The 25,730-nt window shown below is 41.6% G+C and overlaps 1 protein-coding gene and 1 pseudogene across 1 annotated transcript in view; both read right to left on the reverse strand.

The window, feature by feature from the left end:
- Positions 1 to 25,730, reverse strand: part of PARP14 (poly (ADP-ribose) polymerase family, member 14) — a 58,760-nt gene that overhangs the window by 30,414 nt on the left and 2,616 nt on the right. The window contains exons 2-10 of the mRNA XM_006884303.1: positions 22,033 to 22,166; positions 19,962 to 19,995; positions 17,181 to 17,429; positions 14,387 to 14,620; positions 8,999 to 11,238; positions 7,301 to 7,537; positions 6,544 to 6,765; positions 3,438 to 3,516; positions 999 to 1,148 (exon numbers count right to left, since the gene is read on the reverse strand). Coding sequence (XP_006884365.1) covers positions 999 to 1,148; positions 3,438 to 3,516; positions 6,544 to 6,765; positions 7,301 to 7,537; positions 8,999 to 11,238; positions 14,387 to 14,620; positions 17,181 to 17,429; positions 19,962 to 19,995; positions 22,033 to 22,166 — 3,579 coding nt within the window. The remainder of the gene's footprint in view (positions 1 to 998; positions 1,149 to 3,437; positions 3,517 to 6,543; positions 6,766 to 7,300; positions 7,538 to 8,998; positions 11,239 to 14,386; positions 14,621 to 17,180; positions 17,430 to 19,961; positions 19,996 to 22,032; positions 22,167 to 25,730) is intronic.
- Positions 12,561 to 13,815, reverse strand: LOC102856817 (annotated as a pseudogene).

Consider the following 25,730-nt stretch of genomic DNA (forward strand, 5'->3'; position numbering starts at 1 on the left):
GACCAAACTGTGCAGCTCTGCAACTGCATCCTGGCCCATCCTCACCCTTCTGCCCCCAACCCTCACTTCCTTGTACCCCCAGTATGTTTTTCCCAATTAAAAAAAAGGTGAAAAAAAAATTGGGCATCCTGGAGATGTTGTATTCTCAACACCTTCTGTTAAGAACGTATTTTCATTGTGATATAAAATGGTATCCAGGTCAAGAAAAAATATAACTGTTACCAATTTTATGTAACTGTCAAATAAATTTGAAAATTATTAATGTACATTAACAGTTCAAAATTGTAAAAAAAAATCTGTTTTAAGTGAACACAGAAATTTCATATGACCCAGCTATCCCACTGCTAGGAATATACCCCAAGCACAACAGAACTGAGACACAAATGGAGATGTGTATACTGATATTCATAGCAGCATTATTCACAAAAGCAAGAACATGGAAACAGCCATCAACAAACAGTTCATCAACAAACAACTGGATTGAGAAATTGTGGTATATTCACATGATGGAATACTACGCGGCATTCAGGAGCAACAGTTTTGAAAAATATTGTGTAACATGGGAGAGGCTAGAGAGCATTATCCTGAGTGAAATAACAAATACTGCATAAGACTATTACTGTAAAAAAAGACAACAGAAGGATAACTAGTATGATATGTATGGACATCCAAATACAGAAAGGGAGAGGGAAATGGCGCTGAGGATGGAGAGGAGGGGAAATCACAGGGTCTCAGGGTTTGGTGGGTAAAGGGAAGAGGTGAAGGGATTAGGAAAGACCCATTGGGATCTGAAGGGACAGGGTGGGCATAGATCAATGGTGGTTAATTTTATAAGGTACAATATATGGGAATGATTATAAGAAACACAATGTGAATTTAAAAAACAAGCCTAACAAAAATAAATTTAAAAAAAAAATTTGTTTTGGTTCTAGAATGTTTCTTTCATGGGTTCTATCAAGTTAACTGTTACATTAGCAAAAATTATGCAAGAAAAGTACCTGACTTGAGACTAAATGTTGCTGATGTTGAATTTACAATCACGTCTGCTGCTTCTTTGGTGATATCTCCAGAGGCCACCTGGAAGATGATGGGGCCAATCTTCATCTCATGCACTTCTAAATTAGGGCTAGAGACAGTTCCATATAAGCCTGAAAAGAAGAGGAGAATGGAGTCAGTAATCAAGCCAGTAACTCTAAGAATGACTTAAATCTCATACACTTTGAGTCTGTCTGTCTCTCTTCATGATTTATTGCCATAACCCTGGCTTTGATCCTCAGCTCTACTTTTGACAAATGATTAGAAATTAAAAGGAAATCAAAGACAGGGACTTCTAATGCTGGTGGAGAATTAAATCCATTAAACCCTGTTGCTCCTACTGATTAAACTCTCTCTCTCTCTCTCTCTCTCTCTCTCTCTGTGTGTGTGTGTGTGTGTGTGTGTGTGTAACAAACCCAAACAACCTGAGCACTCTGGAGAGTCACCAAGAGTAAGTGATTTGTAAAGAATCAAAGCAGCAGGAATCAATCTACAACTCAAACAGATGTATGCACATCCATGTTTATTACTACATTATTCACAATAGCAAAGAGATGGAAGCAACCCAAGTGCCCATCAATAAATGAATGGATAGAAACATTACGGTACATCCACACCATGGAATACTATGCAGCACTGAAAAACAATGAAATAGTAAAACTAATCGCAACATGGGGGAGCCAAGAGGACATTGTGCTAAGTTAAATATCTTAGTCACAAAAGGATAACTATTGCATAGCACTGTTGTTCTAAAATAGGACAGACATGAGGGAGTCAGAGAAGGAATGGGGACATAGTAGATATATAGTGAACACTGCGTTGGAACAGATGAGAAGAACTATTTGATAGGAATATATGATTATGCATTATATGTATATGAGAACAGTCTGGACCAAGAGAGGCATGGGGGCTGGCTAAGGGAGAAAATGTGCAACAATGAATAAATTTAAAAATGTATTATTAATAATTGGAAGAAGGAGTGGCATCCAATTCCTAAACAACATGCCTCTGGAAACTATGAACTTTGAGAAACAATGATAGTTACAGAAAGGCTTCAGGTCTTTTGTTCAAGGGTCTCTATGAGTTGTACTCAACTCGACGGCAATCAACAACAACAATATTAACAAAAAAATAATCAATCTCTACAAGGGTAAGTAGTAGTAGTGGTGGTGGTAGTGGTAGTCATAGTAGTAGTAGCAGTACTAGTCGCCGTCTTGGTAGTTGCTTTGATTGTTTTCCCTCCCAAATACGACAGAAGTCACACAATGGACACCTGTAGCAAAATCTCTGAGCTAATCCCTCTCCTAGTGTTCAGAGCACTGGGAAAAGGAGTCCCTGTGATCTGAAGAATCACATTACTTCTTTCCTCCAAGCCATGGCCCCAGAGTGAGAACTCTGGCTATAGAACGCCCCAGTGGCAGTACAAGGAATCACTGCCTGGCAAACCATCTGTATTTCAGCCCAGAGGAGTTTGAAAAAGAGACTCTGTAGTCTGAAGGAGGTGTGCACGAAAGACGGAGAACACTGCCTGTCTGGCCACAGCACCTGGCTAATGGGACCACACGAAGCAGAGAGTGTTTCTAGAAGAAGGCAGAGGAGATTTCTGGAAGATTACTGGAGATGGAGATTGCCCTCTGGTTCTCTGCATGCACTAGGACAAATCCTAGGTTCAGACTCACAGTGTACGTTCATGCATGCATGGGGCATGCACACTCGAACCTGTATCACAAAACTCTGAGTTTTGAACCTCTACCCCACAAAAGAGGCAAGAGAACTTACAATATGAATTTGACTGACTGCTTGCCTGCTGAAACAAGAGAGGGGGGGGTGGGGAACCAAACCATCACTTTCCAGAAGTTTTTAATGGAGAACCAGGTGGCCTATCATCTGAAATTGCTCACTAGCAAAAAAAACAAAATGTGACCCATTCTCAAGCACAGAGAATCAACAGGTAGCAATGCCAAGATGATAAATACATTGGAATTATCAAGAAAATCTTTAAAGTACATATAACTAAATCCCATTAGGTTGATGTAATTAATTAAAACAAAATAAAAATGGCGCTCCATAAAGAGCTCCTATCCGTGTCGATTCAAGTCAGACCTCTAGCAACCCACCACTGAATCTCCTAAGCTATAAATCTTTACAAGAAGAGACTCCCATCATTCTCTTTTGAAGCAGTTGGTGGGTTTGAACTATCAACCTTCCGGCTTAACAGCCTAACATGCAATACACCAGAGCTTCTTGAATCGGTATGATCAAATACATAGAATATCTTTTCCTATCTTATTTATCACTAGTTGGTTTTTTAAAATAAGTGTCATCATTACTTTCTTTCATCTATTCCTAAGTAATTATTTAGAAACTAGAAATAATTTCTCAATTGCAAAGCTTTACTCAACCTTGTGTATCTGCAGCCGTGGGAATTTTGTCACTGATGGGATTTCCACTAAGCCTTGTGGCAAATGCATCTGAAAATGCCTGAAAATACAGTTTGGTTACTTTAATATTCAGTAAATGCACAGATTTCATTATCACTCTTCAGAGCCAAAATGCATACATGTTTTAAAAATTCATTGTCATCAAATTAATTCAACTCACAGTGACCTATAAGACAGAAGAGAATCTTGTCATGGAATTTCTAAGGCTAAAAATCTTCATGGAAGCAGATTATTAACATCTTTATCCTACAGAGTGCCTGACGGGTTCTAATCACAGATCTTTGGTCAACAGCCAAGCACTTAAATAATGCCCTACTAAACTCACTGAATTTAGAAGAGAATAATTCTCAAATACTATTATTTATTTTCATTATTTTTTAAAGCTATAAAACCATACATATAATTTTATTTCTACAAATTCTATTAGTGATAGAAGGACATAAAATGGTGCTTAAAGTTTAAAAAACGGTTAAAATTTAGTGTATATTATCTATGACTGAATATTTAGCAGCCAATAAAAATAATTAATTTCCAAGAATATTTAATGGAATAGGCTAATACAAAACTTTATAGTGAGTGAAAAAAAAGAATGATGTTAAATTGCATTATATAATTCAATTTAAAAAGCACACATGTATGAAAGAAGACACTATATTGTTCAGGGCTTTTATGATGAACATATATGACTTTAGTTCACAGTAAAAAGCAAATAATTTGTGAACTGTAGAAAATAAAGTGTTAAGAAAAAGACAATCACAAGTTCCAAAACTACACCCTTTGACTCATTCATACCAGGCGATGAAATGTATACTGCATTGAAACAGATAAGGGAGAGAACAGTTTAAAAGCAATATGTGATTGGGTATTATTAAAAGGGGAAAAAAAGAAAAAAGTTTACAGGAATGGTACTTTGGAGGCAAGGAGCTAAGTGTATGTATTTGAAGGTTAAGCTACTTATTTCATTTCTTTGCCTTGTGTTGACAACTTTCTTCTCCCTGGTAAGTAAACAGCAGAGAACTTTGTTGGGGAAAACCAGAGATCATCTTGGCTAAAAAGACTTATTCATTGATAAGATAAGAACCAGGACAAATTCTAGAGCAAAGGCCTCAAATTCTAAACCTCCATGGGCTGGTACCAGGTGTACAGGTAGACAGTCCAACTTGGAGAACTGACAAACACTTGTGATTCAGTCATGCAACCTGTGTGCCAGGCCGAATATCACATCCAATAAACCGGAACGCAGGGACTTTTAGGTCACAATGAACATTTGGATTTTTATGTAATAATTCTGATTTTTAAAAGTTAAGACTCACCAAGTCAGTTCTGACTCAGCAAACTCAGTACAATTGAAGGAAGCCCTACCTGGCCCTGCACCACCCTCATAGCACTGCTGTTTGATGAGCCCATTTTTGCAGCAATTAATATTAGCAGTGGATTGGCAAAAAAAAAAAAATGAACAGCCCAAACAAAACACATTCTAAGGCTATAGTCAGGGTTCCTGTTTTGCAGCCTCTTTTCTTAAAAAAAACTCAAGTCCCTGTCATCAGGCTTACCTCTCCATTCATTCCTTAACAAAACTGAGACCTTTTAAAGTGTCAGGCCCTGTGCTAGGTAGTAAATGCACAATACAGACTGATGATCCTTCCTGACCACTCTTAGTATTCAGTGTTTCTAATTAGTTTATGGACATACATCTTGATTTCCAAAGTAATTATGATTTATAGGGAAAAGTGGAATTCATTTTTAGCCTGTTCGATAATCCATATCACTTCATCTAAAGTAAGTGTCGGAAGTGGATCAAAAGCATTTATGAAATAGAAGTAAATGTACAAATCAGCTAAATGACCTACAAATTTTGCACACGTGGTGTGGTTCCTGATCATAACATATGTTAGATTTGCTTGCTTACAGAGGAGAAATCAAAGTGCAGCCTTTCAGATGGTCCAGTGATCTGTGGAAATCTCGTGGGGTTTGCTAGTCTCAATCTATTTGCTTAATTCTTACGATATCATGAAAGTTTTCAAACATTTCATATAATCTATTCTACTTGGAAGACAATAATAATGACTTATCTTTTTGAAGCACAAATGTCTTCTCTTTACAGTGTCCAGTAAATATGAGATAGTTGACGTACTTCCTGTAACTGAAGATGATTCTAGTATTTCTACTACCCATCTTGATGTGCAGAGCTTACTGTAACTATAACTTTCAATTGTATCCCACCTTGGAATTTTCCTATTGATAGGTCTACAATTGTACTTTTTAATATTATATCTTAAGCTTCCCCAGTTCATATGGAAAACAGATCGAAAGATACTCAATCAAACAAATTGACCATTTAAAAATTCTGATTCGGGGGGGGGAAGGGATGTAAGAATTATATACTAATGAAGGAATATTTTTTTTTTCTTTTCGGAGAGGGGAGCGAACTGGTGGGAAGGGGTGAGCAGGGAGAAAAGTGCGGTAATGAATGAATGGAAATCAAAAACCTCTGTAAATGTCTATTAATAATAAAAAAAGGAAAAAATTCTGATTCAAATCAATATGCTGTAAAAACAAAATAAAGCAAAAAGAAGTAAGTAAAGCTGGAAATCTGAATTGAGGAAAAGAAATTATTTTGTCAATTTCTTTTAGATATGGTATAGTATTGTAGTTCTATATTATTTAAAAAGAACTTTTATTGTTTAAAATAAATATGGAATTATTTATAGGAGGAAAGAGATGTATAGGATTTGCTTTAAAACAAAATATGAGGAAAAGAAACAAATGGAGATGAGATAAAGATGAAACAATACTGAAAATAATTTATTCATTGTTGAAACTGGGTGGCAGATAAAGGAACATTCATTACAGTATTTTGTCTATATTTGTATGTGTTTGAAATTTTTATTAACAAAAATCCAATTTTTTACTTTATCTGTAAACATGGTCAAAATGTGTCATGTTACATCTAATTTATACCACTTCCTTATTTCTCTGTATGAACAATACTTGAAAGGAGCAACTAATAGACAAAGAGGATATTAGAGAACTTTGGGACTCAGTTCAGAAATGAGTGAGACTGTACCTGAATAGTTCCATGATCACTTGGGTGTAACAGAAAATGAACCTCCTTTAAAGTGTCCAGCTGATTCTTGCTACTAAATTCGAGTACTTCTGAAATTATTAATTCAGCAAATAAGGTTTTAGGGAATCCCAAATTTCCTGTTCCTATAGCTGGAAATGTAATGGATTCCAAGTACCAGGTCTCTGTCATCTGCAAGCAGTCTCTGATTATATCTTTCATAATCTGAAAAGTACATAGCACATGCCTGTAAGTCTTGGCTTAAAAACAGGAGTTAGAATGAAAAAACTAGAATTTAGCAACTCTAACTATGATGTCTGTCTACTTCTCTAGTCTTAAGACAAGCTAAAGTCAATCTAAATGGGAGGCAAAAATATAGGAGTAGATGAGGTAAAGGGAAAGAGAATGTGAAGGACTCTCTAGAAGGATTCAAAATTGCTCATCATTGATGAGATTCAAAGCAACTGATGCTCTTACTCTAAACTCTCTTCCACTCTGCATACACTCATTTCCCTTTCCTCATTAAAGTATTATCTTTTATAACCCTTCCCAGAGCCCCAATAATGACTGAGAACTCTAATCAACTGATAGTAATATTTTGTTCTCATGAGAAGCCAGCTATAGGCAAAAGAAACAGATATACATATGGAATCTACCAAAAATGTATGCTATTAGGTCTAATCCCATTTCCATTGTACTCCAAGAAGAATCCATCGGGCTACCCAATTTTCTGAACCATTTTTAAAAAGCCAAGTCCTACCTTTCTTGACAATGTGTTATTACTTCCCCACTGCAGAGGCACCACGTGTAGCACAAGCTGGCAGTGTAGATTATAGCCACCGGTTGTGAGAACTGTGCCCGTTTTGACTGGCACATTTTGTCTGAGTTGGTCCAACTCTGTCTGGAGCTCTGGCCCAGCTTTTTCTAAGATAGCTCGAGAAAGGAGCCCGTTAGTAAGCACAAGATCCGAGGAGATGGAGTTGACAATGGCATCGGTCTTAAAGACAAAATCAACAATTGGTCTCAGAGTCTAGCAATCCATGAGGGATCATTTGAGTCACTGGTCTTGGCACAATGGGGGAAGACTAAGATGTTGAGGTTTTAAAGAGACCAAAATACATGAAAGTGAATCATCAAATGGTATTTAAATAGCAATATAGGGCAAATTAAGAATTATAAAATATATTTATATATATAGTTCTAAATTTATATATATACACATATATATATATATATATATATGATAGTATAGGATTGGTTTTATATAATATTATATATATATATAATGGTACAGATACAGTAGATAGATAGATAGATAGATAGATAGATAGATAGATAGAGATAGAGATATATAGATAGATATGTGTAATGGTACAGGATTGCAGAAGGAGTCCCGAGAGTAAGTGCTGAAGGGAGGGAGGGTGAGGAGTAACTGTAAACCTCAAGCATTGCTGATGAGAATGTAAAATACTGTGGCTGTTTTGGAAAACATTCTGGTAGTTCCTCAAGATGTTAAACCTAGTTTTGGGGATCCTTGCCTCTGTGGCTTCAGGGTCATCCCAGGGGCCAAATAGGACAATTTGGGACTCAGAGCTACAGGCAGGGGTAAGACTTTCTCAGCTTTCTGCAAGAGGGAGGGCTGAGTTGAGATCCTCCTGCACACAAACTGCTTAAGTCAGTGCCCCTGATCTTGTGTCACTCCAGAGACAAAGGAAGACGTTAATCTTCAGGAGAGAAGGTGAGATCAGGTGAGACACTCTTTAACAGAACCAGCACTTTCAGGTGCTTGTGGAGAGATTGGACCTGAAACTTCGTTGGGGAAAACTTCATTTGGGGATCCTTGTCTCTGTGGCTGCAGGACCATCTTAGGGGCCAAATAGGACAAGAGAGTTTGAGACAGAGAGCTACAAGCAGGGGAAAGACTTTCTCAGCTGGCATGTTGAGCTACGAGAAAGAGTGGTGACTTGAAACCCCACTGGACAGAAACTACTCGGATGGGGCACTGGTATCACACCACTCAGCCACTCCATAGATGAAGGAGGACAATAGAGTTTGGGACAGGCTAAATGCATTTTTAACAGATTTAAGAACTGTCCCTACCTAATGTCTTCATTCTACCCAGGTCTACACTTTGCTTCCAAATTGCATATGGCAGCTGTGAAATCACCAGAGAAACAGAGAGAGTCATGCAACAAGTATGGATCTTACTTCACAATTAACCAGTAATCTGATTTGAATATACTTAAACTTCCAGAAATAGCTGATCAGTTTTTTAATTAATGATTTGTGAAGTATCTCACTTATTCAAGTGAGCCTCTGTTTTAAGCCTAGGATGGAGATAAAGAATTCTCTCCCAGGATACCACTGACATATGATTCCATCTCTGGTCCCAGATGAGAGAGCCAGGGGCCACTGGAGCTCACAGTGCCTGGAGGAGTCTATGCGTAGGGACACTCACCCTTACATCCCGCACTTCTCCTATCACTAGACGGATACTCAGGCCTTCATGGGATATCAGAATGCTGCCAATTTCAGGATCTTTTCTTGGTGTCGGTTGATCGGCTAATGGTAGACTGGGTGGAGAAGCATTATCAGACACTGTGTCTTTAAATAGCATTTTCACAGTCTCAGCAAAAGCCTCAACAGTCTTCTGGGATGAATCCACAAGGTAAATTTCTCTCAAGGATCCTCCGCTCTGGTTAGGCTGGAAGCTTTCCTTGATGGCCAAAACAATAGTCTCCACACACTGGTCTAAAGGAAAGCCGAAGACTCCAGAACTAATAGCTGGGATGGCTATGGACCGGTGCTGGTGTTTCTCAGCTAAACGGAGACTTTCTCTCACCGCTCTTTTCAACAGGTCAATACAGCTCTGTGCCTCCTCTGTCTTCCACTTGGGCCCAACTGCATGGATCAAACGGTGGCATGGGAGCTTTCCAGGTATTGAGACAACGGCGTTACCAGGCTGGACCTTGCCCTTCTTTTTCACTATCTCGAAACAGTCAAGGAGGAGCTCAGGGCCAGCAGCTTTTAAAAGCGCAGCAGCAAGGCCACCACTGTGCTTGAGGTCTTCATTTGCAGCATTCACCACCACTTCTACGGGAAACTGTGTCAAGTCACCCTGGTGGACCAGCAGCGAGACACCAGGAGCCAAGCTGGCCCTAACCCGGCACTGCTTTCCACCTGCGTCTCCCTTTGTTTCCTCTTCCTGGAGCCCGATGTAACAACCAAATTTCTGTCTGACCTCACTCCTATAATATCGTTCTTTATCCTGAAAGAAATGCTTGGCTCCTGGTTTTTCAATGCTGATGCTTTTCACGTAGACAGACTCTTGGGTTTTCTGGATAATCTTCACTGCCTCCAGGACTTCATTCTTGGGGCCAGTTAGTAAAATGGCTTTTTGCTTGTTCTCAAGTCTGAAAGTTAGCTGCACATTTCTGTTCTTTATGTTTGACCAGGTCTGCCTCTTTTCTCCCCTTAAGTACTGAGCCACTATGAAGGATTTTAGTTCAACCACTTTCTCTATTTTTGTGTGTTTTTCTACAAAGTCAAAAAGCAAATGATAGATTTCATTGACCTTTCTCACCCAGCCTGCAATGATCACTTCAGCTTTAGTGTCTGACGTTAACTCATCAATCATTACTGTTTTTGAGGGAGAGTTGTGTTTTTTAAGCAAATTGCTAATGTGGGCTTTCCATCTTTTATGTTTAAGAACATTCTTGTCCTCAACTATAATGCGTTTGTAAGTTAAGTCACTGGCCATTTGCTTTTCAGCTTCTGTTAAATCTTGAGGAGAACTGCCAGTCAGCAGTATAGACGCATCCTTAAGCTCATATGTGGCAAGGATTTTCTTGTCTCTAAAAAGAGACTTAGAGAATTGTTGGCAGTCTACCTTTTGCAGAAACTGGAAAACCTCAGAGGGAACTTGAACGTTTTTCTGAACCATCGTGTGCACCACTTCCTGAATTTCACACTTGACTTTATACACGTCAGCACGGAGCCCTTTAAGGCACAGATGTCCTGTGTCTGCATCATAAGAAATCTCCACCTCTGGGCACTCCTTTCGTAGCTTCTCCAGCAGATCACTGCAGCACAAAAGAGAGTATCTTGCTAGAGAAATGGACATGATTTCTTTCAAGCTTTGCTGTTCCTTTTTCATTTTCTCAGTGAGGGTCTCTACTGATTTCTTGATTTGTGGTTCAATGTTTTGTATATCCTCTGATTTCCCCACAAAGGTCACCTTCTCCACAAGTGCATCAAATTCAATCAAAACCTCGTCATCTTCTATGTCATTTTTGATGGACTCCCACACTACTGGGGCCACGTCAAATGTGATAACTGGGTATTTTGCTATGATGTTAGAGAATGTTCTAGAAGTGTCCTCACTCCATGAATAGATTCTTTGTCTTCCTTGACCCACTAAAGTGGGTGCAGGCCTAATGACGATAACACCATCACGCTGGGGCCAGATTAGCTCACAATGACAACGCTCCATTTCACTATTTATCTCATCAATGAGGTGATTCTTTTTCTGTAAGAACTTCCATAAGGGAAGACCCAGTGGCACTTCCAATGGTGCTGGGAGCTTGATCAGAGGCTTCTCCTTGCCATATAAAGCCGTGCCCAAGGAAGGATAGTACGGGAACACAGAAAGAGGCATTTTTTTGAAGGTAAATTTTTTGGTCATGATGGTGTCTAACACTGAGAAAGAAAAAGAAACATGAGTTCATTTCAACATGGTGTGCTTCAAAACAATAGAAATGTCCTTTGCTAGAGGGAGGAAACCTTGTTAGTACACTGTTGATTTTATAACATATTAAAAGTAGTACCACTCTCAAGTGCTCAAATATCAATTGATACATATTAACAGCATATGTGTACACACACACTGTCATAAATTCTGACAGACAGGGATTCTATAACATAACAGAGCTGGCTCGAAGCTTCTGAGACTGTAAATCTATACAGACATAGATTGCCTCATTTGGTGGTTCAAACTGCTGACCTGTTGGTTAGTAGCTGATGTTTAACCACCGCACAATTAGGGCTTCTAACAGTGCACCAGTATCCCTTATTTTAATAGCATAATTACTCTCAAGGCAAGATCATTCTATAGCGAAACTCTGTTAAGTGAATTCTGCTTTCTGGTTTTCAATACATTACTGATGTATCTGGGAGCTCCGGGGAGGTCTGCAGGTAGCTGCAGTACTAGTGCAAGGCAATGCCTTGCTGGTGGAGAAAGATGGGCAGTCTCCTCCTATGCAATTTATAACCTCCAAGAGCCAGCTGGGAGGGAGGGTGGGTTCAACTAAGGGACAATTACAAGTAGAAGGTAATGAGAGAGAGTGAGAGACTCAGATCGGATAGATGGGTTTGAATTGGAATGTTGGCAAAGAGTGTGGACTGTACCAGGGCTGCCAACAGAACAAACGTATCTGTCTTGGAATAAGTATAATGAGGGTGCTCCTCAGATGCAAGGATTATGAAGCTCAGTCTCAAATCCTTTGGGCATGGTGTCAGGAGGGATCAGGCCTTTGAAAAAACGACATGATGCTGGGGAAGGCAGAGGGTCAGAGAAGACCCCAACCCCCCGCCCGCCAACAAGATGCACTGACACAGTGACTATAAACGAGGTCGGGCATCTAGGAACTCCTGAGGATAGTGCAGGATAGGGCAAGGTTCTGGTCTGTTGCTCACAGGGTTGCTACAATTTGTACTATGCTTGACACGTAACACAAGGCTCAACTGAACGTGGTTTTCGCAAGATCATTCTAAGTGACAACTACACAGTATTAATATATACAGTATTCCCCCCCCCTTAAATACTTATTTATTGGCAGTGGGTGGAAAAGGTGATGGAGTTAGCAAACAGAGACACCACCACACACCAATGTCACAAAGGCAGCAAGAGTGATGGGAAGGAGCAGCCTGAAGCCCCAGACGAGGCCCTTCTCCTCAAGTGTTCACTCTAGGAGGGCGCTGGGGTCTAGAGTGTAGAGGGAGTGGCCTTAGAACACCTCCACTTAGTAGGCATGGTTAGAGACGAGAAGGGACTCTCTGGCTGCAGCCCCGGCCTGACCGCTTGGGGTGTACTTTCCTTGGCAGGTGAGGCTGTTGGCCAAGGCTCGCTTGATATACTCCTCCTGGGCTGCCTTCAGATTCTCCTTCTTCCCACCCCAGGCCTTCAATGTAGAGGCCTGCAGGGCTCAGCCATGGGAGAAGGTCAGGCCCATTGATTCAGCAAGGGGTACTTGTTGATGGCATTGAGGTTGATGGATGCCTTCTCCTCACTCTGACCTCAACAGGAAGGTGATAGCGGTGGGCACTGTGCAGTGCAGTGCTGTAACAGTTGCCATGGCAAACTCCTCATGAGAAAACTTCTGTGTGCAGGCATGGCCCCGGGTTACCATGCTAGGCTTCAGCAAAGTGCCTTCCAAATAGATGTGGTGGTCACTCAGAGCCTTGTAGATGGCAGCCAGCACCTTCTCAGTTACATACTGACAGCACTTCAGGTCATGGTCACCATCAGGGAGGATCTCAGGCTCCACAATGGGCACAATCCCATTCTGCTGGCAGATGCTGGCATAACGGGCCAGCAAGTTGGCATTTTCCATGATAGCAAGGGCTGTGGGGGTGTGTTTTCCAATCTTCAGCACACAGAGCCACGTGGCAAAGTCAGCGCCATCCTTCTTGTACTGGGCACAGCGCTTGGACAGCCTGTCCAGCCCTTGGGTGGTGGTCTCGCCATTAGTCCCTGCCAGGGGTACCACACCCTTGTCTACCTTGATGCCCACAACATCACACTTAGATTTGATGACTTGGGGGAAGGGACGTCCATCATCCACCTTCTGGTAGAGGGTCTCATGGAGGAGGATGGCACCCCCAGATGCAGGAGTTCACGTTGTCGTCGCTGGTCAGCAGGAGCTGGCCGGAGAAGCGGTGATTCTCCTCGGTGTCCTCAGTTCCAATGGACTGCAGGCGCTTGGCAATGCTTCCGGTGGACTCATCTACAGCCAGGCTGGCTTTGCCCGGAGCAACGATGCGATGAGCAATGTCAGAGAGCTCCTTCTTCTGCTCAGGGGTCAGCGCCGGGTATGGGTAGGGTGTGGTGTTCTCGGTGGTGATTTCCTTTCCTAACTATGTATGTTGCTGGGTGTGGCCCAGCTGAGGGTGGGGTTGTGTACTGGAGTCTGGGGTAATGGAATAGGCCAGAGCCATTGACACGTGGGTCATGCAGAAGCAGGACCCTTCTGGCTTGCGCCTTGCCATGGGGTCACCTTGTCTGGGCGCTCACGGAGGAGGGGGCGCGCTCGGGGGGGGCGGCGGGCAGTGGTGGGCTGCAGGCAGAAACACGCCAGTCGTCCCAGCTCTGGGTTCTGCCTAATATATACAGTATTTTTTAAAGATGATGTAGACTGATGCGTTCATCTCTAGTATAGAATCTCATTAAGGAATGCCCTTAAATCTTCCAAACACTAGCACTCTCTTTAAAAGCTAGACTCACTCAGCTTACTAAGCCTTACATCCCAGATATATCTCTCTCACTGTCACCCAGTTAGAAGTGACTCACGGCTGACCCTCCAGTGGGTATTCAGAGGCTGTAAATTACAGGGGAAGAGATGGACTCATCTTTCTCCCAAGGCGTAGTGGTGGATTCAAACCACATGCCTTTGGTTTGGCAGCACAACCCCCTATTCAGCAGGCCACCAGAGCTCATCAGAGAGACAGGAGTGTCGGAGTTCCCGAGTAATATGTGAACAAATGAATGAATTGCATCAGAATTCTTCAAGTGACAACGTTAATAAGGTCAGGTATGATATAGCAAACCAGACGAACCAAACAGGATTACCTTTTCTGTCAGAAAATTCTACTAGCGCCGAACTCTCTTTGTGCAAATACTGAATTCTCTCAATAGTCCCTCCTCCACTGTGGGGATTTTCAAATAAAAGTTTTAAGTAGCATTCGTCAACACCAGGCGGCAGGTTTTCAACTCTGATGACTTTTGTCACTTCCAGAGGTCTTAGAGAAAGCTGGAGTTGCTTAGCTGAATATCTGGTACAAACTTCAATAAATCTCAGGATATCTACAAACAAAAATATTAGAAAACGATGATGGTACTTTTGTATTATATAGAAGGAAGTATGTAGAAGAAAGAAGATGTTGTCAAGCATGCCATTTTTCGGTTGGATATTTCAATTCCTACATGAGAATTTTTACATTTAAACCTCCTGGTCTCTGTGCCAAGTTGCATGTTACCTAGATTACCTCTTGTTGTTGTCATTTTGTGCTGAATGGTTAGAACCAACCCATACCTAATGCTCCAGTGGGTTTTCAGAGGCAGTAATCACATGGGGAAAGATTGCCCATCCTTCTCCTGCAGAATGGCTGGTGGATTCAAACCAAGTGCCATTGGGATTGCAGCACAGCTTCTTACCCCCATCTACAGTCACAGCCCTACCACCCATCCATCTGGACTGTCACCTGAGTGCTCACTCCACACTGCAAATCCCATCATTTTTCTCAAGCCCCTTGAGGGCTTCCCATCACCTGAAAAGAGTAATAAGCCCAAACTCCACAGCCAGGCTTACAATGGCCTTTGATTTTTGGCTTCAAAAGAACTTTCAAGAATCTGCTGCAATTATCCCTTGTAGTTCATTTTCTTTTTCACATTGCTACAAACACTAGTCATTTCTGAAGGGTCACTATGCTCTTTTGTAAACATAACTTTCTATGCCTCGAATATCCTTCTCCAATTTCTATCCTAGTCCTGTTCATCCTGAAGGACCCAGTCCAGGTATCTCTTTCGAATTCATAAATTTTGATGGTGGGCTGACGATGCTCACTGTGGCTCTGGGGATATTAGGTCCCGGGGATACAGAAATGGTACAATGTCTTGCCCTCAGGAAGTTGACCACCCATGAGACAGGACTGCCTATTATGAAATCAAATGAAGTGTGAAAACTGATACTGGGAATCAGAGGATTCCCAGAGTAGGAGGTTTCTATTCTGGTTGTGAGAGATGAAGAAGGGAAGCACAGATAATGGTCGCAGACATATCAGGCTGAAGGACTATCAAAGGCATAAAGCAGCATTTTGGAACTGATCAACTGATCACCTGGGGTATAAACATCCAAGGAGACAGCACGCAGGGTAAGGCTCTAGGTCCTTCCTACCCCCGTGTCCTCTAGCATCTTCATCTCATTTGCACATAGCGGGTGCTTTTTTCCTTTTATTTTTTTTTTAACCTTCGCCAGGTTGTGAATGCCTCAAAGGTAAGAACCATTATTTACTTATCTCTGAACCCACAGCACCTAGTCCTCTGTCTAGCACATAACAGATACTCAAGAATTTTGCTTCATTAATAAAAGAAAGTCCATTTCCTTTTATCTTGATGAGAAATAATCACGCATTTGCAATAATACTAGTTCCCTGTATTAAACTGGACCTTTGACTCGAAGGGCTGTGCTCTTAATTAAGCATTCTGTGGTCATGGCAAGAACAAATGATGGATTTGAAATGAAAAATTTCTTATTGTGGATGGAAGTGGAGGTGGGCCTTTCTAACCTCAGAAATTGCCCACAAAACCTCTCTTCAATGGCTCTTTTTCTTTTTCTTCATCACACACTTAATCATTCCTATGTAATGTGAATGCCCAAAAAGTATAAGAGAAATGTGTGATAAAATGAACAAAAGGACAAGCTATAGAGCCAGGCTGCCTGGGTTCAAATCCGAGCTTTTCCATTTATTCCTCTGAGACTCTTTATCTACAACATTAAAATCAGGAAATGGTAATAATACTCTCATAAAGTTGTTGAAAGGAACAAAGGTAATACACATAATAAGAGTACCACAGGACCTAACCTGTAATAGGAACTCAATGAATATTTATCCTTTTTACCTTCTAGTGATCCATTTTGGTGACACTGACCAGCATTTTCTTTTTCCTCAATGAGGTAACTGGTGAAAAATGCAGAGTCTACAACTTGGAATTATTTTAGTAACTTCAGACTCTATATATGCTTTTGATATAGGGGGCATTTGATAACGCACATACTATGAAGAATGCGTAAGATAAAGTTCTCTCATGTAATATGATAATTTGGTTTCAAGACAAGTCTCTTTCTCTTTCAAAAGAACAAAAAGAAGGGAGCTCTGGTGGCCTAGTGGCAAGAAGTTGCACTGCAACCCCAAAGGCACATGGTTCAAATCCACCAAATGCTCCACTGGAGAAGGAGGGGCAAACTCGTCCTGTGCCGGTCAGATCCGACAGTAAACAACGAGGGTGGGGGGAAAAACAGCAAGAGGAAAAATAAATTTAAAAAAGAACAGAAAGTATCTGTATACATTTTGAGCCCTCTTATGAGGCAAACTCGCAGAGACGTTCCATTAACTGGTTATCCCACATCCCAATCAATCTGCCTGCTGAGTTGATTCCAACTCACAGCCACCGTCTAGGAGAGGACAAGGGCCCACAGGATTCTGAGGCTGAAACCTTTCCAAAAAACTGTCACATCTTTTCCCCAGAGAGAGGCTTTTAGGTTCAAACCACCTTTCAGTTACCAGCCTATGCTTAAACACTGCACCACAAGGACTCTTTCCCAAATCCCAAGAAGACTGGTCAGTGAACGGTCACGTGCTCTTACCTATTTGTTTTTTAAAGCTAACTACCGCCACATTAAGATCTTGTACGAATTCCACCTGAAAGTCATCATTGTTTGCTGACAGACCACTGACATTCTCCACTAACAGGGTTAGCATAATGTCAGTCACATTTTCCTGGAGATTTTCAAATACCACCAAAGATGGAATATCTTCACATTCTTTTGGCACAGCGTCCAGTTTTTCTGCTCTTCTGTTGAGGGAGACTTCTGTATCCGATTCTTTTGATACTTCTAAGTCTAGGGAGGCAATAGGGATGAAAGGTATCACACTTTCTTAATTGAGTAAACTATTAGAAGACACTGCCTCTCCTTTCCCCATATTTTCACTAGTTCAGCTAAAAGGCTGGTCTTGGAAAACTTTCAGCTTTATTTAATGAAAAGTAAAATGGAGCATTTAAATGTTTTTTATTATAAGACTAAATTATATCAGACTAAATTTTATCTCATTGCAATCTTATCTCTCTAACAAACTTCGCTTAATACGTACAGCACTTAATATGTACATCTAACATAGCACCATATTAAAGCTACTGAAATGAGCTTCTTAAAATCAAGGGCCATGTTAATTCATCCTTGTAGACACTGCACTCTAATAAATGGTTTCTGAATTGGAGAATTTAGTGCTTGGCTCCATAAAGAAAAGCAAGACTATCTGGTGATGCTCAAATATTGATATCATAGTCCTTAAAAGCAATTGAGAATCTGCAACTAAAAAGAAAAAAAAAAGGCACTTGCAGTTACTGACTAAGGAATATTCAGGGAAGGTAAAACACCCTAGATATCTGTGTTTACATCAAGTTCACTGAGTAGCCATCACCCCAGCTCATTTTCCATCACCCTGTATTTGTCCACTGAAGTGTGATGCTTATATTTGACTTCCAGACATTCTGTGAGTGATGGGACCCTTACTATGTTCAATACATTGACTATTTGGAGACAGGCAAATACAAATGCTACTCAAAAAGGAACTTATCCATTTTCTAATGGAGGTATACAAGAAAAATGAGAAAGGAAACTGACATTTGCAAATGCTTCTGGTGGTGGAGTAAAACACTGTATGTTCACAAAACCCTATTTGCTTTCTTCCTGGATGACATTTCCCAGACTTCTACAGTTCAGTTCCTACAGTACAGTTGATGGACAGTACAATATGGGTGAACGTGGTGAATTCCACTGCCAGGCCTGGTCAGTACAAATGTCCTGTTTAGGAAGCCCCATGCTCACCTTCAGTAACCTCGCAGGCCACGTACTAAAGATGAAAAACCCCAGTTTCCTGAATGACTGTGTGAGGCCGACTGTATTCCCTCAGCCACCTGAGCTGCTGACCAAACTGAACAGTCACGTGGAAGAGAAAGAAATCTCTATCGTGTCAGGCCACTGACTTGAGGGATGTTTGTTACGGCAGTTTTTTCTTTCTGACACACACCCTTTATACTTGTTGCACGTAACACTTATGCCAAATACAAAAGAAGGATTACATAACAACATAAAGTACACTAAATGGAAATTTATGACAGAATGAATACTGAGCTGAATGGGAGATACTGTAAGTACAACCGCTGACAGCCAACGGTGGGCTCTGGGGAAACAAATACCAGATTTAAAGTTCTTCTATATTAAATCAATTAGGATTTTAATGTTGTTGTTAGGGGCCATCGAGTTGAGTATGACTCATAGTGACCCTACAAACAAAAACTCTGAACCCTGTTCTATCCTGTGCCTTTCTCACACTGTCTGACACACACGAGCCCATTGCAGCAGTCACTGTGTCCAATCAACCTATTCTTTTTCTTTAAATGAGAATATGGAGCATCTTAAGAAAACCAGGAATACTAGATTCTAGTTTAAGGCACATGTACATTGTTGTTGTTGTTAGGTGTGTCTGAGTAGGTTTTAACTCATCGTGACCCTGTACACCCCTGAATGACACCCTGCCTGGCCTGATGCATCCTTATAACTGTCACCAGGCTGGAGCCAACTGGGACAGCCACTGTGTGAATCCATCTCACAGAAATTCCTCCTCTTTGTTACGGATCCTCCACTTTGCCTCACGTGATGTCCTTCTCCAGGGACTGGTCCTTCTTGAAAACATGTCCAAAGCCAAATTCTCCCTCTTTATAATGGCATGCTTACTTACAAATACTCAGCACTCCTTCAGGAAATGTTAAGTGCAAAGCAGGCCAGCCCTGAGACACTGGGTAAGTAGCAGCATCCACACAAGAGCTACTGGGCTGGGGGCTATTTCCTACAGCAGATGGGAAGGAGAAAAGCAGCAGGTGTTCTGGAGGACAGATTCTGTATCCTGCTCCTAGCATGTGGAAAGCTTTTGTCTGGTGGAGTCACACCTGCCATTTGTGGCTCCAAAGGACGGCCCTCCACACAGTCAGTGCTCAGAAACTGATTTAGCCCACATCCAGCACCCCAACACGTCACATCTTTGCTTCTACACGCCCAGCTAGGCCAGACGGGCTCAAAAGGCCATTCATCACCACCCACCAAGCACCTCTGTGTCCCACTCTCAATTGCAAGGTGCTTTCTGATCCCACCCTCCCAAACTGAGCTCCAAGGAGCTCCAGAGGCTTACAGGGTCCTCAGTCTGCACAAAGGGCTCACGGTCTGTCAGCGATGCTGCTCAGGACTCTTCCAAGCTGAGCAAACCTTGCCTATTGAGGTCAGAAAGGCAGGGAGACCTCTACAAGCATCTTCTTTAATTAACGCAAAACTGCTCAAGGAATGTCAAAGGCATGGTTGCTAAAACTTTACCTGGTTCTCTGGCGTCTTCTTTGGGCACAGATTCCTGAAATCCAAACAAGGTAAAGCAGCATTAATAAATTACTAATAACTTCGTTATATTAAGAAAATGTCACTGGAACCAATGGGTAGACATAGGGCAAACAGAAATGATGCAATGCTCTGGTAATGGTGCTGTTGAATATAGCTAAGGAGATATGTAGTAGCTGATCTACTTACTAGGAAGCTTTGGTGTCGTGGCCTAGGGTGGCCTAGATGTTGTGCTACCAACTCAAAGGCTCACGGTTCAAATCCACCAGCTGCCCCGAAAAGGAAGATAGGCAACCTCCTCCCATGAAATTTACAACCTCTGAAAACTTAGTGGAAGGTTATTTCTGACTTGACAGCACATAATAACAATAACATCCATTTGCTGGTAATGAAAATCACCAAAAAAATGAAAGACACATAAAAGATACTCTAACTAACAGCAAGTGTCTCAGAAAAATCATTTTAGCTCACAGTTTAGACTGTTTGAACTTTTATTGATTGCTATATAACAAACTATAACAACAACATATAACAAACTATATTCCTTGAAGAGGGATATTATGCTTATAATGATAGAGGGATAATGAAAGAGTAGAAGACCCTCAACCAGGTGACCTGACATAGTGACTGCAGTACTGGGCTCAAGTGTGTCAGAGATTGTGAGGAGGGAACAAGACAGGGTTCAGATTTGTTCATAGGGTCCCTATATGTTGTATGCAACTCAATGGCACTTAGCAACAACATATAACAATCACTTTGCTGTATGTTTGATAGAAATGATCTCCTTTAATACTCACAATAATGTAATGAGACATAATAATACATTCCATTTTATAATTGAGGAAATCCTTAATATGCAGTAATGATCACTGTCCTTCCTCCATCAAATTATATAAGAACATAAACAAAGCAGGTCGTAAGTGACGGAACACCCAGAAAAATTAGGCTCAAAATGTGACATCACTATACTTGGGCCTCCACAAAAAAAAAGCTGATAACCCAATTATAAAATGGGCAAAAGACATAGAATTTTCACAGAGGAAGATATTTGAATGGCCGATAGACACATGAAGGAAGGCTCAAAAATCACTGGCTATAAGAGAGATGCAAAGCCAAGTCACAATGAGGGACTATCTCACTCCAGTGGCAATGGCAAAGTTTAACAGAACAACAGGTAATAAATGTTGGAAAGGATGTGGCAAGATGAGGAACTCTTATACATTGTTGGTGGAACTGTAAAATGGTACAACCATTCTGGAAGGCAGTTTGGACTCAGTTTCCTAAAAAACTGAACACAGAAATTCCATATGAGTTGCCCTGAGAAAATGAGAACTGAGGCACAAACAGAGACTTGTACACCAACATTCATAGTAGCATTATTCACCATTGCAAGAACATGGAAACAGCCCAGATGCCCAACCACGACGGAATGGATTGAGAAATTATGGTACATTCGCACAATGGAATACTACACAGCACACAGGAGCAGTGATTTTGTAAATTATTACCTAACTTGGGAGGGACTGGAGAACATTATGCTGAGTGAACTAACTCAGTCCCACAAGGAGAAATATTATATAAAACCATTATTGTAGAATGAGTGTGAGGATCCAAGAGGTGGGGAGGAGGCAGGGGAGGTTGAAGCAGAGGGATGAGGATGTGCAGGGGGTGAAGGGATTAATCATGGGGTTGTAAATTTGATGAGGGGGGTGAGGGAAATTGGAAGAATCTGGTCTAGAAAACAATGTACTTAAACTTTGTAAATAAACTAGTATAAATAAATAAAGAATAGAGGGGGAAATAATCTGACATCCCAAGCCGCCATTATTGTAACCTTTAAACCGTGACTTTTTAAACCATATAAAACCAAACACACATGTTCCTTCCTCAGTGTACCCCACCGCTTCCTCCCTGGCTCCACATTCGTGCTTCCTTTCTCCTTCCAGTTGTTTTTATACTTCTCAGCCCAGTGAATGCTCCTCACTTGATTCCCATCCCATACACCTTGACAGATCATCCCTCCGCCCTTTAATCGTTCCTCTGGTTTACTTACCCTGCTTGGCACTTGCTCTGCATGGTCATCCTGGACTTCATCTGGGGGTGTGGGCAACTCAACAGTTAGCCTGAAAGTTCCTTTTTCTGGCCACACTAACTCGTGGTTCCCTCTCTGCAGAACGTTCTGCCGCACTGAAGTGCCCAACAGCAACAACAAAACAAATGAGTTAAAAACCAAGAGGCAAGCAATCTTAATTTACAAGATTATTCTGTCATTTCCATAGGTTGCATCATTATTAATCAATAGCTCGATCCGTTTCCCCAAACGGCTTTACGTAGTGGAAAGAGAGTAAGCTAAGCGAGCAGACAGGATTTTCTTTCCATTTCGACATTTATTTTGTAATCTTGAGCACAGTTCTTACTGCCTAAGCATCAATCTCCCTGTCGCTTAACAAGGTTACCGAAGACCACCCCACTGGAATGTTATGTGGATTAAACTAAGGAGAGATTTTAAACTAAGTGGATTAGATTTGAAAAGCAGTAGAGCACCTGTCACTTACTGAGCACGCAAAGAAGGAGCAATTTTTACTGTCTGGTGTAATAAAGAATGCATCCCTCACTCTGTGTCAGAGGAAACCAGGTGCAGGCCCGCCATGACGAACGCAATGTGTTGGGAAGGTGATGTGGACGTGGACGGCCATGGGGAGTAGAGTTTGGTGTAGAGAGGCTAGTGACCAAGGAGCCCAGTCAGGAGTCTGTTTCAATAAGTAACTACTTCTTGCTGTTAGGTTTCACTGAATCAGCTCCAACTTATACCCCAAAATGAAACCCTGCCCAATCCTGTACCATCTTCACAACAGCTGCTGGGATCAGACTCATTGTTGAGACTGCATCAGTCATATCAATCATCTCCTGAGGATTTTCCTCTCTTTTTTTGTGGTTTCTCCACCTCCCCCGCCCCCCATGTAGTTTTAGTCTTTATTCACATGCAAAATGATTTTAACAACATGGTAAACCTGGTAGCAGGGTTGTGAGGCAGGTATTTAGAGAATTAGAGATTTACGTTTTGTTCCAGTTTTGACATTAAAGGAATAATGAGGTTGTTTAAAAAGGATTCTTGGAGTTCTAGAATAAGTCCTGAAGCTGGAATGTGAAAAACTAGCTGCTCTGTTCCTGCTTTTCCATCCAGGTCTAAATCAAGTCACAAGGTGGCTGCCGCTCTTGTGCCCTGTGCTTTTGTACTTCAACTGTACCTAAAAACCTTTGTTACCTGAACCCTTCAGATGCTCCCATGCTACCAAGATTACATTTCTATCTCTTACCATGGAAAGGCTTTTTTCCTTTTTAAAGTTTTTTTTTGTCATTCCTATACATTATATTTCACAAATTCCTTAATTCACAGTGTGTTTCATACAATAGTTCTCATAAAACTAAAAACCATTGATCTATGCCCACTATTACCCTGCCTTTTTCAGATCCCAATGGATCTTTCCTAATTTCCTTCACCCCCTCCCTCCACCCACGAAATGCTGCGACCCCATCATTTTCCCCCTCCCTCAGTCTCAAGCTCCCTCCCTTTCCTTCTTTGGACATTTATACACATTTCCTTTTTTTTTGCTGATTTTGCCAAGCATAATGTCTTTCTCCAGGGATGAGCCCCTCCTGGTAACATGCTCTAAGGAGCCCTCTGGCTACACTTCTTTCGAGGCATATTTGTTCTTTTGGTAGTTCATGGTACATTCGCTATTCTTTGCCCACACCACAAGTCAAAGGCATCACTTCATCTTCAGCGTTCCTCATCCACTGAGCCTGTGGTAAAAGGGCCTCAGAGCCACAAGGACAATAACAGCGGGAGCAGAAAGAAGAAATGCAAGCTGTTTTACAAAAGAAGCACACCAGGCAGCTGGACTGTGGTGGAAATAAAAAAAGACAGTGGATAGAAAAGTCCAAGGGCCTGGACTCAAATTCCACCCAACTCCAGCTGAGTTACAATAAGGAAGTACCTCAGCTCCTCTTGAATCACAGTTTCCCTTCACAGGAGGATAACAAAGTCCACAGGACAGTATCTATGAATGCATTTGTTAACACCCCAATAACTACGCAAATGTAAGGTGAATTTGCAAGGCACAGTCAGAGATAAAATTAAAAAAAGGAAAATCATCAAACCACAGATGGTAGAGTCCAGGTTATGAGTGAACTTAAAGGACAAAGCACTGTCAACATATGCAGATGATAATAAGCGGTGTGGAAGAGGGGGCTCCTTGAGAACGTCCTGCTGCATTCACATGTGGAACTGTGGCGTGAATGCTGGAGGACCATGCTGGATTCCAATGCAGTTGGCTTGATGAGGCCAAGGAGAGGAGTCAGAATCTTTCATAAAGACAGGCTCAGTAGCTTTCCCACCTCCACTATCCATGAAGGGGCCAGAAACTGGGATCTTTTCCTGCTATATATCAACTCAAAACAGGCTTCAGACACAGAGAAGAAATGCTAAACTCTCGTTTCTTTCTTAAGGAGGACAGCAGATGTTGTCCCGTGGGCTCCTGAGGGGCAAGGCTAAGCTACAGTGAGGACGAAGGATGCCAACCGCAAAGCCAAGTTGCCAAGGGTCAAGGAGTGTAGTGTGACATTCTCTATTTTATTCCCAGAAACGAGCTGCTGTTGACTTTGACTCATGGCAACCACTCGTAAATGAGTCTGACTGCACTATAGGCTTTCAATGGATGGTTTTTCAAAAGCACATCCATCGGCAGGCTCTCAAATTCTGAAGTCTCGCCAGGCTGTCCTCAGGTTATATGCAACACTTGTGGGCACAACTCTTTCACCAGTTAGCAATCCCTGGTAAGAAGAAGGTGAACCTCTGAGGGAAAGAGCTGAAGCTCTAACGTCCAGTCACCCCGATCCATGTTGACAGTCCCCCTCAGGCACCGAACCTCAGATTTTATTAAAATTGTATTTTCTTTTGTTAATTTAAAAAAAAAAATAGGTTCCCTTTTCCTAGGGAAAGAAACCCTAGGTCCTTTGGAACCCCAAGGGAGTTGACATATTATTCCAAAGCTACATTAAGACCAGAAAGAATGACTGAATGTGCATATGCAAAACAGTCGTGGTACACTGTGGACCTGTTTCCACTGTGGCCACTCCCAGGGAAGACAGGGCATCCAAGGCAATGGAGACCTAGAGACACCTTTACTGAGTCAGCAAAGGTCCTAAGAAATCACGCACTGTGCCCATTAATAAATGTTTGGCAATCTACCAAGAAAGTCATTCCTCAAGAACAAAACTGAAACTGAATAGGGACTTTCCAGAGCTCTGGTGGCCTAGTGGCAAGAAGCTGCGCTGCAATCCTGAAGGCACACTAGTAGCTCTGTAGAAGGAAAGGCAATCTCCACCCGTGTGATTAAATGCCTCTGAAAACCCGCCAGAGGGTCAGCTATGGGTCGGTTCTGACTTGATAGTACACAACAACAACAAGAAGAAGTTTCAACTGAAGAGTTTGGGCTTTAATACACTTTAAGCTGAGGGAGCTAAACAAGAGAGGCCATGGGAACTCAAGAGACCCTATTGGTAGAGAGAAAGTGGTGGGTTGAGTGCTGAGAAGGAAGAAAGCCTGGCAGGAGGACTGTGAAATAATTTCTGCCTTGGGGACTAGCATATAGTTACTTAATTAGCACAAAAGGTGCTGTTTGCACTTTTATGTTATTTGTAGCTTCTATAACTGTTTGTGAGTTCACCCGGTATTGTCAACAAACAAAG

The sequence above is a fragment of the Elephantulus edwardii genome, unplaced genomic scaffold (assembly GCF_000299155.1).
Source record: "Elephantulus edwardii isolate Elephantulus edwardi_28Jun2011 unplaced genomic scaffold, EleEdw1.0 scaffold00032, whole genome shotgun sequence".
NCBI classification, from domain to species: Eukaryota; Metazoa; Chordata; class Mammalia; order Macroscelidea; family Macroscelididae; genus Elephantulus; species Elephantulus edwardii.